A 16,505-nucleotide genomic window follows, 5' to 3' on the forward strand; every position below is an offset into this window, starting at 1 on the left:
GGGTGAGTAGTGGCATAATGCTTTCCCGACTTTGCCTGTTGTTTTGGGAGGGATCTGAAAAAGCCTGTCTCAAAACCACTGAGATAATTTGTAATGCTTCTAGTAATGACTTTGCCATGGTCTTTTGCTGGCTTTTCCTTCTGTGAAGTGAGACAAGATTTCCTTCCTCCACTGCCTCAAACTGCTTTTAAAAGAATTATTCTGTGAAATTTACTAAGGCTTTTTTGAAAATGAAAAATAAACTGCATCTAGCTATTTTGAGGTGTTATAAACTTCCTCACCTTCAGTGAGGGTTGCTGCTGGTTGACCTCAGAGTATCTGCTCAGGTTTTGACTCAGTCTTTTCTCCTGTCATTAGTATTTTGTGAGTGGGCTTGGATTTATGTTGCTCAAAAGCTTTTTAGACTAGGGCTGGGGTTAGTTGCTATATGAACCTCAGGCTGTGGTAGGAGGAGAACCAAGGTTCCTTGGCTTTGATTTACCCAGTGGTAGCTCAGTCTTTAAATCACTGTCTAGCTGTAACTTTTTATGTCACTTCCTGTGCAGCCTCAGCTGCAGACTCTGTTAAAACTACCTTGACCAAAATTTTATATCTAAAATGGATATATATATATATATATTTATATCAGATTAATATTTTGGTTAAAGTTTTTCAAACTCAAAGGGGCTTATTAACAGAAAAATAAATTTTTTTAAGGTGGCCTGAATTTATTCAAATTAACAAAAAAAGAACAATTTAAGAAACTTGATAGCCTAATTATTTATTTATAAGTTCTATATAGTCTTTCAGGAGAGCAGTATTTTCCCTACTGTGTTGCATTGAAATTTTTTTCTTCTTTACTTGCTTTTTCTTCCATATTTTTGATCTTTAAAAAAAATACTCTTGCCATTTCCAAAGAACTGGAAAAAAGGAATGGAAAAGTTAATAGAAAGATAAATGAGGGGAAAAAGATGGGAGAGATATGAAGCCTAAAGAACAAACAATAACGAGTTCAATTTTATCACTATATGACTACTGAAAGAAAAATATTTTCTGAACTTGTAGTGATTTTTTAGCTCTATACTCACAGAAAATCCTTTGAAAATGGTTAACTTTTTAATTTGTCATATTTCCAATTGTATATATGCATGGTCAGAGCTAATGACTCTGTGAATAATAATTTATGTTATGGGATGCCTTTGCTTTATTTTGTTGCAAGAAGGCAAGAAGTAGAAATAAAAGAGATTCTTGTATGTCTCTGCTCAGCATAAGTTTCTTCTTTTGCTGAGGTAAGTTTTCTTGACTGGTAAGATGTAGCTGAAAATATATTTATTTTTGCTTGTATTTCTGTTTTTCAGGGAGCTGCGCCCTCAGGTGAAAGAGGAGGTCTTAGTGATGATTCAAAACACCTTTAACTTGGGACAGAAACAGTCCAGTCATCTCTTTCACATTTTGATGGAATGCATGGAGCACAGAGAGTTCGTGAGTGTGGTTCATGCTCTGAGTTTAGGCCATCTTCATCTGCTGTTGTCCTTCTTGCTCTTTCTGTGGTGGCCTGGGATGGGCACAGCAGTTGCAGGCATAATAGTGTTATCTCCAATACAGGGATAGCATAAAGGTGCCTGTGCTAATTTATGTATTGGGTAGCCCCACAGAGCCTGCTTAGTTAACTTCCCAAGTCTTGGTGGCTGCTTATGAAATTACAAATTTTGTTTTTAGTAAAAAGCCAGACATCTTTGTTTTTGCAAGAAAGATCAAGTAATTCCTACTTTTTTTTTTTCCTCTAGTAGTATCTTATTAGTAATTTAAAAATGTTTCCATCTATTCTATTCATAACAGATTTGTGTTATAACTCGTCTCTGAGAGTCGAAATGCACTTTAGAAATGTGCTGGCATGTTTATTTTCTCAGGTGCTCATGTGCCAGTAGAATCACGGAATCATAGTATGGTTTGTGTTGGAAGGGACATTAAAGATCATCTAGGTCCACCTTCCCTGCCATGGGCTGGAACACCTCCCACTTGGCAAGGTTGTTCAAAGCCCCATCCAGTCTGGCCTTCAACACTTCCAGGGAGGGGGCATCCACAATTTCCCTGGGCAACCTGTGCCAGTGTCTTACCACTCACATAGCGAAGAATTTCTTCCTAATGTCTAACCTAAATCTCCCCTCTTCCAGTTTTAAGCCATTCCCCTTCATCCTGTCACTACAAGACCTTGTAAAAAGCCTCTCCCCAGCTTTCTTGTAGCCCCTTCAGGTACTGAGAAGCCACTATAAGGTCTCCTTGGGGCCTTCTCTTCTCCAGGCTGAATAACCTCAACTCTCTCAGCCTGTTCTTAGAGGAGAGGTATTCCAGCCCTCTGATCATTTTTGTGGTCCTCCCCTAGACTCACTCCAACAGGTCTATGTCCTTCCTATGTTGAGGGCCCTAGAACTGGACACAGTACTCCAGGTGGCATCTCATCAGAGCAGACTAGAAGGGGAGAATCACCTCCCTTGACCTGCTGACCATGCTTCTTTTGATGTAGCCCAGAATATGGTTGGCTTTCTGGACTTCAAGCACACACATTGCCTGGTCATGTCATTTTTTCATCCGCCAGTACCCCCAAGTCCTTCTCCACCAGGCTGTTGTCAATCCCTTCATCCTCCAGCCTCTATTAATACCATGGATTGCCGTAAACCATGTGCAGGACCTTGCACTTGGCCTTCCTTAATCTCATTTTCCTGTGGGCCCACTTCTGAAGCATGTGCAGATCCCTCTGGATGGCATCTTGTCCCTCAAATGTGTCAACTGCACCACTCAGCTTGGTGTCATCTAGAAACTTGCTAAGGATGCACCCAGTCTCACTGCCTATGTCATTGGTGAGGACATTAAACATTACTGGTCCAAGTATTGACTCCTGAGGGACAGAACTTGTCACTGATCTCCATCTGAACATCAAACCATTAACCACTACCTTCTGAAAGTGACAATCAAACCAACTCATCATCCACTGAGCACTCCACATAGCCAAATACAGCTAGTTTTATCTTATCTTCCTTTCTCTTCTGATGTTACTAAAGAGATAATTGTTTAAGTAGATGTCCACTTTACAGTTTAGCTACTTCTCTGCTTGTTGGAGCAATGCCATGGATTAATAAATCCCCAATAGATCACATGTCCTGTTTGTAACTGTGGTATTATCTGCAGAACAGATAGAGTTGAAGAAGTATGGGATGATCTAATTCAGAAACTTAACTACTGAAATCTGTTCAAGTGAGATTGTACACCTAATTAAATAGACCTAATTTTACATATAGAAATTACTGTGGGTATGAGAACCATGCCAATGTGAAACCAAAGTGTTTGGTCTGTAGGTGTCTCAGAACTGATACTGATTTTTTTTTTTTCATTGACTGGTAGAGGAAAAAAATGTATTGTAGCTGAACAGAGTTCAGCTGCTCAGTTTTCTATCCCCATTCCTCTTACATACACTCCTCCATAGAATTTTTTTTTTTTTTAATGTTGGCCTATTATTTAGGAATAAATACTCCTGGCAGTTTTGTATCACACCTAGACTGGAAGTCAGTTGAAGAGTATTCAGGCTTGATTTACTGTAACTGTTTTGGAAAATGAAGAGACTCCAATTAGGTCCCATAATTATGACACAGCCCTTTATGTGCTGGTGAGTGCTTTTCTTTGTTGTTGCTTCTTTAAAGTAAAACAAAAGCTTTCACCCGTCTGATGCTGACTATTCAGCAAGTCAAATAGGATAAACTCAAGGGTTACAGAGGAACAAGGCTGTATTTATGACCTGACAGGCTAGAGATCATTATATGTAGCAAGAAAGATCAGGGAATCCTGTGACAGCTACCTCAGATATATAAGGCTAAGGAATTAAAAACCTTTCTTGGGGGAGAATTTCCTGGGTTTATTTTCTCTATTTTTGTGGAATTAAGTCAGTTTCTAATTAAGATTCTTAGCCACATATCTCTATCCAGTAATTCAAAAGTTCTTTTTTGACAATAATGTCTTATTTATCTGACTACATCACTGCAGATGTTGCAGATTACATGATTTTTTAAGATTTAAGAATAATTAAAAAGCAATTTATTGTTAATGTTCACTGTGTACTTTAAATGCAAACACAGTGTTTTCAGACATACTAGTTTGCTGCATATTAGTTCTCATTCAATATTGCATCATATGCTACTATTTATTCAAGAGCACTTTTCTCTTGCAGTTTTAGAAACTTGTTCTGAAGTGCCAAAGTTAGCTAATTGACAGTATTTTAAAATTTGATTAAGTTTTTACCAGTCTTCTGTATTTTGCTTTATTATCTTCTTGGTCCTATTGAACAGCCATGACATGTGCATATATCCATAGAAACTGATAGGGAAAACAGTTCTCTTATTCAGGGTTCAAATTTAGACTCACAAGTGTTAGCTGGAAGCCTGTAAATACTTCTCACTGTTTCTTGGCCATAAATGGTTGGAAATCTCCTCAGATTAAGTTTCTTATGAGGTGACTGCTAGTTTGGTCTGAAATCCTGTTAGTGTGATTCTTCTCACATGATTACTATCATGTTCAAAGTAGAGAAGGGAAGCAGAGATCCCTTCCAGTCATAGCCATGGAGACACATCAGTTTAACAAGCCCTTGCTGAACTTTGGAAGAGTTGGATGGGAGCTTCATTTGCTTGATCTTTAATTTAGTCTAAATGAAATAAATTTAAAATGTACTTGATATGTAGAAACAGGAAAATGGACATAACACACTTTTTTTTTTTTCCTTCTTGGTTGTGTGTGGAAAAAAGAAAAAAAAACACAGTTCTTAACTATGGTAATTAATAGATGCTGGATGGTAAAGGCAATATTGTACTTGCTAACATTTTCATAGATGTTCTTCAAGTTAAACATTGCTCTTCTTTCTGAGTAAATGGTGGCTGCCTAAGTACAGAATATGACGGCCGTATTGGAGACTGCACAACAGAAAAGGCAGCAAGATTAAGGAGATTTAGAGCTGTTTATACTACCTAACTACACTAACTCAGATTCCATAGTAAAAGAAAGAGCTAGAAAGAAAGACCAAAGCTAGTTCTTTCTGCCTGGAGTGTCCTGAGGTTGGTATAGTACTTCAGTTGAGAACAAAAAAACCCCTGTTACTAAACAAAATCAAAGGCTGTGACAAAGTGTATTTTTCCACTCAATATACTTTTTGCTGAGGTTCCATTTTCCCCCCTTTTCTTATAAATTTTCAGTTCTCATTTATTGCAAATAAATTAGAGAGATGCTTTCTCTTTACAGTCCATGGCAGTATAAAAACTGTTACAGTTTTATAGCTCCATGTGCCTGAGGAACCTTGGAGCTGAGCATTTATATTGCTTAACAGCAGGGTTTGGATAATATGAGACAACACACTATCTCTAGGATCACACTGATTTTTCCTTAAGGAAATATAATTAAAGTCTTGGCTGATGTACTCCTAGTTGATTTTCTATAATGTAGTTATTTTTTAATGAGATTATTAACCTTGTAGTTTAAATCTAAATTGAACGGTTTAAAATTATTCACAACTTCGTTTTCTGTTTGCATATAATATTTTTATATTATATATATAATAGTACCTGTATGTCTGCAAATCCTTTTGAGACAAAAAGTATTACATCCTTTAACAGCACTGCATATGAGAAGTATTTTACAGGACACACTCTGTAAGATCTCTGTTGTCCTACTTTAAGAAGCTGTTCTGTTAAGAACAAGTGTAAGGAAGTCTTTACTTAAGATTAAATATTTATGTTCACCTGGCCAGTAGGTTGTGTTCTATATTAGCTTTTATAACTTTGTTATTAAATTGCGTTTCAGCAAACATTTTTACATTTCACCCATTGGTATGAATGGCAGCAAATAATAAATACTTAATAAATGAGACCTATTGTATAGAATTCCAACACTGTCAAAAGGATTCGGGCGTGCTCAGAGGAGAGATCCAAACTGAAACACAAAACACAAAATTAAGCAAACGTAATCTCTGTGTAGATCATCAAACTATATAAATCTTTGCATCACGGCTAGAAATGTGAAATATTTCCTACTGAAGCTAGCACAACTTATTATATCTTGTTTTAGAAATATATTTTTAGTGTAGAATTGAAAAAACACATCAATATCATTTCCCCAGTCAATTAATGTTGTGATAAATTTGAAATAATCACAGTGTCAATTATTTTCCTCAGAGATAATAATCTTTCATGAGTTCTGAATTAATAGCACTTATCTCGAAATTCATAAAAAGTTCAGAAACAATACATGGTGGTACCTTGCCTTCAGAGGAGTTAATGCTCTTATTTCTCTTCTGAGTGAATGCAAATTGCAGAAACGGTGCTCCTGAGTGGTTTCCTCTGCACCTTGCGAGGATCAGCCCCCTGAGGAAGCATTTTCATAGCACTGATCTCAGGAAGGCACTGGTAAAAACTCTTGCACATTCCTGGCTTTCACTCTTCTGATGCCATGGCAGACAGATTAGCAGAACACCGCTTTAAAGTGAGCCATCAATCAGTGTGACTGTTTCTCAGCCTGACTCAGTTTATTAGTGAGCTAAAGAAGTATGTGGTAAAATGACAGATGCAATATTTTGTGTATTTGTGTGTGTGAAAATCAGTTAATGCCTTTGACAAGAAAGCCATTTTGGAAACTGTTGAACCAAGAGTTCTCAGAAGATCTATTGTTGAACTTTAGACATGAATAATAACACAGAAAGTGCATCTTCTCCCTTCTAAGAATACTTGATCCATGAGCCTGTTGCATAGATATATTCAGAGTAATATTTAATGAATGAAAAAATAAGTTTTCAGTATTAGTTGCCTATGACCCTGAGCCCAGACTGAGAGCATCTGTCCTTGCTCATGTATCAGCAGAATTATCATCCCAGTTTTTGTATGTAGCCAGACAGCAGTCTCAGGTGTGGGACAGAAAGATGAGTAAGGGAGAAAAAAGCATCTTGACCTTTATAATCACAAAAAATTTGTCTGGGCAGGTGAACCGTGAAGATATGGAAAAATTAATGTAATAAGAAGAATGACACTATAGGAAGCTTTTATTTTTAGGCAAGTCAGTAATTTCAAAATTTTAAATAATATAATTGTATATGTTATAATTTCTTTTTATTTCTATTCAGACATTATTGGCAATATGGTGGACCTTAATGTACAATATATCCCTATGTTTTAAAAGTTGTTATGGATCTTTTATAACACATTTATTACTGAAATAAAAATAAATATTTATTTTGCTGAAAAACATCTAGAAAGAAACTAAATAATTCCTTCTCAGAATGGAGGTGCCATTCCGTGGATTCCTGAAGTGATTAGTATTGTTTAGATAGCTGATCAAGCACACAGGCAGACTGAATTACAGTGCACATCACGTAACCAGGAAAGTATGCTGCATATTTTAGAACAGTAAGTTCAGGTACAATGGTGACATATAGCAAGTTCCTAACAGCTGACGCTGCAATTTTTTAAACAGGCTTTGACAATAGTTGGGGTTAAGAGACTCAAATGCTTTGTTAAGACATCTAGATGCACATGCTACCTGTATCTTTATTCTTTTGATAAATGGGTTTCTGAGAGAGTCCTACCAAGAAATCTTATGTAGTTTTGTTAATTATGAGAAATAGCCTGAAGAGTTTTCCTCTCGTCCAATACCTGAATGTTTTTTTAAACTGTTACTCAGGAACTGTAAGACAATGTTTAAACTGCATCTTATGGAATGAAAGCTTATTTTAATATCTTTACTTCTTAATTTTGTATGTGTGGTAAAATTCAATAGTATTCCCAGAAACCTTGGGTAAGCAAATGATTTCTGTTTCTGGTTTTCTCTGCTTCTTTTTTCCCCGCTTGGTTACTTCATAATTGTTCAACCTCTTGCTCAAAACACTGTCAACTAAAAAATCAAACCAGGTTGCTCAAGATTTGATCCATCTGGGTCTTGAACACTCCCAAGGCTAAAGATGATACCAACTCTCTGGGCAGCCTTCCTGCCTACTGGCCTCTATTCATGGGGAGAAAAAGCTTCTACTAAAATCCAGCCAAGAACTCTTGTTTCAGCTTGATGTCGTCCTCCTGCCCGGCACCACTATGAAGGTCCTGACTAAGATTTCTGAGTAGACTCCTAAAATGTATGAAAGGGCCCATTAAACTTTCCTTGAAAAAAGAATGCAAAAAAATGTGATCTTCTCAGTCTATTGATTTGTTGCCTAGTCCTTGATTAAAATAACACAGCTAGATAAAATTAATTGAAAGAAACAAAGCCTTTAGCTATGTTATTAATGATTTATTTCAATGCTCCCATGATGGGAGACAATATTCTGAACACTTCTCACAATCTTTGGTTAAGAATATTTAAGAGGGATTGTGATGATAATTTAGAAGTATAGAAGAGCGTAAGAATGGCCTGAATTTATTCAAATTAACAAAAAAAGAACAATTTAAGAAACTTGATAGCCTAATTATTTATTTATAAGTTCTATATAGTCTTTCAGGAGAGCAGTATTTTCCCTACTGTGTTGCATTGAAATTTTTTTCTTCTTTACTTGCTTTTTCTTCCATATTTTTGATCTTTAAAAAAAATACTCTTGCCATTTCCAAAGAACTGGAAAAAAGGAATGGAAAAGTTAATAGAAAGATAAATGAGGGGAAAAAGATGGGAGAGATATGAAGCCTAAAGAACAAACAATAACGAGTTCAATTTTATCACTATATGACTACTGAAAGAAAAATATTTTCTGAACTTGTAGTGATTTTTTAGCTCTATACTCACAGAAAATCCTTTGAAAATGGTTAACTTTTTAATTTGTCATATTTCCAATTGTATATATGCATGGTCAGAGCTAATGACTCTGTGAATAATAATTTATGTTATGGGATGCCTTTGCTTTATTTTGTTGCAAGAAGGCAAGAAGTAGAAATAAAAGAGATTCTTGTATGTCTCTGCTCAGCATAAGTTTCTTCTTTTGCTGAGGTAAGTTTTCTTGACTGGTAAGATGTAGCTGAAAATATATTTATTTTTGCTTGTATTTCTGTTTTTCAGGGAGCTGCGCCCTCAGGTGAAAGAGGAGGTCTTAGTGATGATTCAAAACACCTTTAACTTGGGACAGAAACAGTCCAGTCATCTCTTTCACATTTTGATGGAATGCATGGAGCACAGAGAGTTCGTGAGTGTGGTTCATGCTCTGAGTTTAGGCCATCTTCATCTGCTGTTGTCCTTCTTGCTCTTTCTGTGGTGGCCTGGGATGGGCACAGCAGTTGCAGGCATAATAGTGTTATCTCCAATACAGGGATAGCATAAAGGTGCCTGTGCTAATTTATGTATTGGGTAGCCCCACAGAGCCTGCTTAGTTAACTTCCCAAGTCTTGGTGGCTGCTTATGAAATTACAAATTTTGTTTTTAGTAAAAAGCCAGACATCTTTGTTTTTGCAAGAAAGATCAAGTAATTCCTACTTTTTTTTTTTCCTCTAGTAGTATCTTATTAGTAATTTAAAAATGTTTCCATCTATTCTATTCATAACAGATTTGTGTTATAACTCGTCTCTGAGAGTCGAAATGCACTTTAGAAATGTGCTGGCATGTTTATTTTCTCAGGTGCTCATGTGCCAGTAGAATCACGGAATCATAGTATGGTTTGTGTTGGAAGGGACATTAAAGATCATCTAGGTCCACCTTCCCTGCCATGGGCTGGAACACCTCCCACTTGGCAAGGTTGTTCAAAGCCCCATCCAGTCTGGCCTTAAACACTTCCACATATGAGGCATCCACAACTTCTCTGGGCAACCTGTGCCAGTGTCTCACCACCCTCACAGCAAGTAATTTCTTCCTGATGTCTAACCTAAATCTACCCTCTTTCAGTTTAAAACTGTTACCCCTATCAATACACTCCCTGGTAAAGAGTTCCTCCTCATCTTTCCTTTAGACCGCCTTTAAGTACTGGAGGGCCTCTAAAAGGTCCCGCTGGAGCCTTCTCTTCTCAAGGCTGAAAAACTCCAACTCTCTCAGCCTTTCCTCATAGGAGGGGTGCTTCAGCCCTCTGATCATGTTTGTCACCCTCCTCTGGACTTGTCAACAGCTCCATGTCCTTCTTGTGTTGGAGTCTTCAGAACTGGACACAGTACTCCAGGTGGAGTCTTGCAAGAGCAGAGCAGAGGGGCAGAATCCCCTCCCTGGACCTTCTGGTCACACTTCTTTTGATGCAGCTCAGGATACAGTTGGCTTTCTGGGTTGTGAGCACATGTAACCGGTTTGTGTTGAGCTTTTTGTTCACCAGTACCCTCAAGTTCTTCTCCTCAGGACTGCTCTCACTCAATTCTCCACCCAGCCTGTGTTTGTGCTTGGGATTGCCCTGCCTGAGGTGCAGGACCTTGCAATTGGCCTTGTTGAACTTCATGAGGATGGTATGGGCCCACCTCTCAAGCCTGTCAAGATCCCTCTGGATGGTTTCCCTTCCCTCTAGGGTATCAGCCATACCACCCAGCGTGGTATCATCTGCAAACTTGCTGATAATGCTCTCAGCCGTAGCCCTGTCATAGAAGGTCACCAAATTTGCCAGGCACAGTTTGCCCTTAGTAAGGCCATGCTGGCTGTCACCGATCACTTCTCTGTTTTCCATGTGCCTTAGCACATGTGCCTTTAGCATAGTTTCCAGGAGGATCTGCTCCATGATCTCGCTGGGCACAAAGATGAGGCTTCCTGGCCTGTAGTTCCCCAGGTCTTCCTTTTTAGCCTTTTTTAAAATGGGGATTATGTTTCCCTTTTTCAGTCAGTGGAAACTTCACCAGTTTGCTGTGACTTTTCAAATATTATGGAGTACCACATATTTGTCATGGCAGCAATGGCAATTGTAGCAATGATTGCTAAAATGGAAACTACGCAGTATGTTTTTTCTTATTTTTTATTTTACTTCATTTGATTCTATTTTATAGTTGAAAACTGGGTAGATACTAACCATGTTGCATATTGACACTTCTCAGCTTTAAAGGCTAATCAAAAGGAAATAGACTCATGTTATTATGCACTAGGTAGAAGCCAGTTTGCCTAGGATGCCAGCACATTAAAAAACAAAATGGTACATTTCCTGTTTGAAATGTCTGGATCCTTGGCATTGTTTGTGTTGAAATGTGCATGATTTAATCAACCACAGCCTTTACCAAGAAGAAATAACTACAGATTTCTCTGCCTCACCTCAAATAGTATACTTCTGCAATTCTAACAGATAACCATATTTGATGCAGAGTCAGAAGATCAGCAGGACATTGACTTGGCAATTCTGACTGCACTCCTGAAAGGTACTGCTGTAAAAATATGACCTGTTTTTGTCTGACATACAGTCCCATTGGCTTACCTTTTCAAAGCAAAGGCCTAACACCAATGTATGAAAATTGCTAGGTCCTTTGTTTGTTTCCTAGGTACAAATATGTCTGCTTCAGATCAGTTGGATTTGGCATTGGCCTGGAACCGGCTTGATATTGCCAAGAAGCATGTATTGGTTTATGGACAACACTGGAAGGTACTGTTATCTTTTAACTTTCACAGTGGCTTTACACTGTGTTATGATGACTAATTTTCCACAAATTGCATTTGTCAGACTTGGAGTCAGTCTTCTGGTGTAAGCATCTTTGATTTTGAATGGGCATTATTCTTAAAACTGTGAAATTTTCAATTGCAGGGTGCATCAGATGAAAAATCAAACCCATTTATTTCACTAGAGAAGAGGTGATAGCTGGAATTCCTGTAGTTTTCATTGCTAGCTTTTCTAAATACTTTCAGTGGTTGTTCTGGATATTCCTCAAGTCTGTGTTGACAGTCAGTGGTGGTGAAGGATATTTCATTGTAGCCCAGAGTACTCTTCTCCAAAGGAGTAGACCCCAGAGGAGTGTTGCCTCCATTTTCCTAGCTCTAGACAGAAATACAGATTTCACAGTCCTGTATGGTGTTGCCAGATCAAAAAAAAGGTAGAATTAACTATGGTAATTCAGCATCAGGCCATTATTTAAAATATTGTTTCTTAGGAACAGCTGCAATCAAGGTAAGCCGTTATTTAGACCTACGTTAACTATATATATGCATGTGAAAGAGCACACAATAGTAATTAAATCAGTCCTATAATTTGCAGTTTCCAATTTTTTAGTTGTAATCTGGTATTTAAGCATAAACCTTACTAGGTGAGTTTTTATATATGTAATATGATTTTTGTAGATGATAAATATAAAACTGTATGTGCCTTAACACGTTATTCCCATTTGTTATGAGTAAATATTTTCTTCAAGTAATTGTATCTGATGGTCTCAAAAGTACTTTTAAAGTTTTCCCTTCCAAGCATTACAAGGTTGATTTTTCCAGTCCCAAGTGCCCTTTTTTCTTTATAATTATTATTTAATAATTATTAATTTACTAATTTAATAATATAATTATTATTTAATGATTATTTTCGGAAAATTGGCAGTGAGTGTATTTTTTTTAAGTAACTGTAGCTGGTTGTTTGACACAAAAGAGCTGAACTTACTAATCACCAGTTCGTATTTTCCTGTGGTCTGTAAGGCTGAATACATGGAGAGTTCTGCTTGAAATGTCTACAATTGGGCATCTATGAATTAAATAATTTTGTTGTTGTTGTTGTTACCTCTTTGGGCTCAGTTCACTGTCATGGTTTTGCACCAAACCTGGTAAAAATAAATTATATTGAGTGCCCACTGAAAGGCAAAGAAGGATCTACCTTGCTTCCTGTTACTCTACTGTATTTGCCCATATTGAATTTCACCTGCTTTTTTGGCTGGTTAGCCCATATTGAGATTTTTCCATACCCTTTCCCAACCAGTTTTATTATGAGTGTTTTTGAATCATCAACAAGTATTGTCAAGTCAGTATTTAAAACTGTGTTTTTTCTTGGTCTTCCACTACTACTTATAATCTTTTCCCTAGTATTTGATCAGCTATTAAAGAATTGGAGGACCTTTTGCCTTGTGACAGCTTAATTTGTTTAGAACTCTTTCAGGGGAGGTGTCATCAAAAGCTTTTGTGGGGTACAAATGTACAGCATCAATTGGACAGCCTTATTCTCATTGTCTCTGCCAAAATTCTGATAGAGTTCTGATTTCATTCTACAAAATATCTACCTTGCTTTCTCTTACTCTACTGTATTTGCCCATATTGCTGTTATTGCTTATTGTAGTGTCATATTTTTCCTTACAAAGTTCCAACTGTATTGATCTGCCATACTTTGACAACTTGTACACTCTTTAATTTTTCTTGACTATTACCATATTTTCTACTGTCTTCCACTCTGCTGTTAGAGGGGCTAATTTCAGCTGTACTTCAGTTCTCTGGAAACTGGTGGTGAATACCACCTGGTTCTGACATTTTCTACATCTTTATGGATGTCTTGTAATCTTTCCTACTGACACCTCAGTTTGACACAGTTCCTCAGATTTATCTACCATAAAGAGCAGCTTTGATGTAGGAAGTTTTCTAACATGTTCTGTAGTGAGCAGTGAGGCAATGAATTAATTTATCATTTCTACAATAGCCTTATTTTCTTGTGTGTTTCTTTTATACCTTGATCATCCTCTGGCCTTACGGTTTCACTGGCAGTCCCAGTACTCCTGCTCCTCTACTTCTGCTATGTTTGAAAAAGATCTATGTACCTGTTCATATCTATTTCAGTGCAGTTGTTCAGCACCGTTTTGACAGAAAAGTCATTGTCAAATAATGAGTATGTTCTCCCTTTCAAGTAAGGTGTAGAGAGGTTGTAATAAACAAGCCTTATATCTCTTGATGCTTCTCCAAGCAAAAAATAGAATTATATACACTCCTGAAAGATTTTCTTTTGACTAAGCAGGAAAAAAAATCTTAAGCATCAATATTTTCTTCATGCATTGTACAGAAGGAAAAAAAAACAAAACGGAAGAAAAAAAAATGCACAAGCACAGTTTTACAGTTTGCTTTTGACTTCTTTGGTTGCTTAAGTAAAGAGGAGTGTCACTCCAACTGCTAAACTGCGACAGTCAGGGTCTATATTTTATGTATGTTTATTGTGTTTACGTGTTCAAATTTTGAATTAGATAGCCAAGCAGCAATTTTTAGGTGAAAGTCCATGCAGTCTTTTTATATCTCAGTGTTTTAAGGAAACACGCAGTTATGCATACATTGTGGCAGTTTGTTTTTAGAACTGGTTTGAAAAATTCAGCAGATAAAAAAGATTGTAACCAGCTGTAATTATGTTTTTCCTTAAATGTCAGCTCAGTCCCAAATGGACTTTACAACAGCATGCCATTTTAGCAATTACCAGACATCTGCCTAAACCTTTTTAGACACACCACCAGCACAAGGAAGGGACTCTCAAGGAAATGTAGTGTGGGAACAGTCACTGCAAGATGTTTCTGGGAGAAACACCAATAATTCAGAAACTGTGCATAAGTTTTATTTTCATGTGTGACAATTCTGTAATGTTTATTGGTCATCTTTTACTATGACTTCTGCCAAACATAAATTTGTACATGGAAAGGACTAACTTCATGTGCCAAGTTAGCACTAACACGTGCTCCATTTTTGTGCCATCTTCCTCATTCTGCCCACCCTCCTGCATTCTCGGTGCATATGTGTTCTGTAGAAATTATTTATCTGGATTTATATGAACCTTATGTGACCAACTCCTTTGCTATTTTGTAAGTAAAAATCCTGCTGAGCTCAGTGCAAGCGCCATGAGTAGAGTGCTTCCACTATTTGGTCACTGTTGTAGGTAGATCCCTGCTTCATGGTGTCTTTGAGAGTTTACGTTAATGCAGATTCTCTCTCATATTTGAAAAGAAGTCTGCTTTAAAGAACTTCAGGTTCTATAGAGAGATCTTGAAATACAGTACCTTGAAATGACTTTTGTCATATGTCAAACAAGAAAGGCTTCTTCAACCCTTGCCATTATCATACATTATCTTCTGAAGTAAATTCAAGAGTAGGGAATCTATTATTGAGTTCGGTTCTAAAGTGAGATTTGTAGAAGTCTCTACAGACATTGGGTTTATAGAGACTCAGTTTTACTCCCCCTCTCTGTTGAATTCTTTACACAGACACTTCTTCCAGCTAATTTTTTTCTTTTGTACTGTGCACTTTTTAAATATATGTGAAGACAAATAATTGTGATAAGGAGATCCCTAGCTGTTCAGGAATGTTTTATTATTTCTAAAAGAAGATCATAATTTTCTAAGCTTTTTCTTCATCTCTGATGTTCTGGAGGTTGGTGCCTTGGAACAAGCAATGTTGGATGCTTTAGTGATGGACCGTGTGGATTTTGTGAAGCTGTTAATAGAGCATGGAGTGAACATGCACCATTTTCTTACCATATCTCGTTTGGAAGAACTCTACAATATAGTGAGTATTTGAAATCCTAGTAGTACAACTTTAGATAAGAATCCCTAGAAAGAATACTGTTTTGCATAAGAGATTTGATAACTAGGCCACATTTTTATGAAGGATTTTTGAAAAAAAAAAAAAAAAAGAAAATTAATGAGTTTTGTTAATTTTGTATTGTAATGTTAGATTTTTTGATTGGTGTCCCAGCTTTTTATTTCTGAGTCACTGATGTGAACCAGACTGAGTACTCACCTGAAGCTCATGAGAGATATGTTCTCATTTGAATCTGGTACATGCTTAGTACATGCTTATGCTGCTGAAAATTGTATGTTACTTAACCAAGCTGATACCTACTTCTTTCTAGAATACATCAAAGTTTAAGATAGAGGCAGATTGGTATTGAAATGTTTTTTGAGACATTTATGGGGTGAGTTTGAGTGGCAGGAGTTTGAATCACAGTAGCATATTGCCCAGATCTCTTAGCTACTTTGTTTTACTGTATTGATGTGTGTGACATGTTTATTTGCTATCTTTTCAAACTACAGAAACAAGGACCATCAAATCTACTTCTGCATCACCTAGTTCAAGATGTGAAACAGGTAATGGACATAAGAAAGGCTAGGTGGACATAAGAATGTAATGGACATAAGAAAAGTGGTGGCTTAGAGCTTCATTGTCCACTGGCACACTGCAATTAAGTAGTAGAGGGGAGTTAAAGGGTTAGAAGTGATGGGTTCATTACTGTGCTTCTGTAGCTATGAAGCAGTTTTATCTTTGTGCCACTGATCCCCCTAAGTAATTAACTAGAATACTACTACTGAGTGCTCCCAAGGGTCCTGTACCTTAACTTCAAGGTCAAATGGTTTGTGTAGAACAGACTCTTTCTCAAGTTACTAAAGTGAGATTATGAAGTGATTGTACAAAAGACTTAGTGGATTACTGCAGTAATTATGCTCATTGCTTTAAGGTTTTCTTTTTTTTTTTTTTTTCTTTGCCCCAAAGCTAAAGAAGTCTTTTCTTGTTGAGCAGTAACAACAAGATATCTTGACAAGATAAAATACTGTTTTAATGTGCTACACTGCCTAGGAGAACAGAAGGTGGCAGTACATGACTACTGCATGGAGCACTGGCTCTGTTAGTAGTGTAGTGGTAGCCTT

General features: G+C 37.0%; 1 protein-coding gene across 1 annotated transcript in view; it reads left to right on the forward strand.

The window, feature by feature from the left end:
* Positions 1–16,505, forward strand: part of TRPM6 (transient receptor potential cation channel, subfamily M, member 6) — a 97,233-nt gene that overhangs the window by 32,311 nt on the left and 48,417 nt on the right. The window contains exons 9-13 of the mRNA XM_009999797.1: positions 1,338–1,461; positions 11,219–11,291; positions 11,412–11,512; positions 15,232–15,366; positions 15,894–15,947. Coding sequence (XP_009998099.1) covers positions 1,338–1,461; positions 11,219–11,291; positions 11,412–11,512; positions 15,232–15,366; positions 15,894–15,947 — 487 coding nt within the window. The remainder of the gene's footprint in view (positions 1–1,337; positions 1,462–11,218; positions 11,292–11,411; positions 11,513–15,231; positions 15,367–15,893; positions 15,948–16,505) is intronic.

This window comes from Chaetura pelagica, unplaced genomic scaffold (genome assembly GCF_000747805.2).
Source record: "Chaetura pelagica isolate M959 unplaced genomic scaffold, ChaPel_1.0 scaffold216, whole genome shotgun sequence".
NCBI lineage: Eukaryota > Metazoa > Chordata > Aves > Apodiformes > Apodidae > Chaetura > Chaetura pelagica.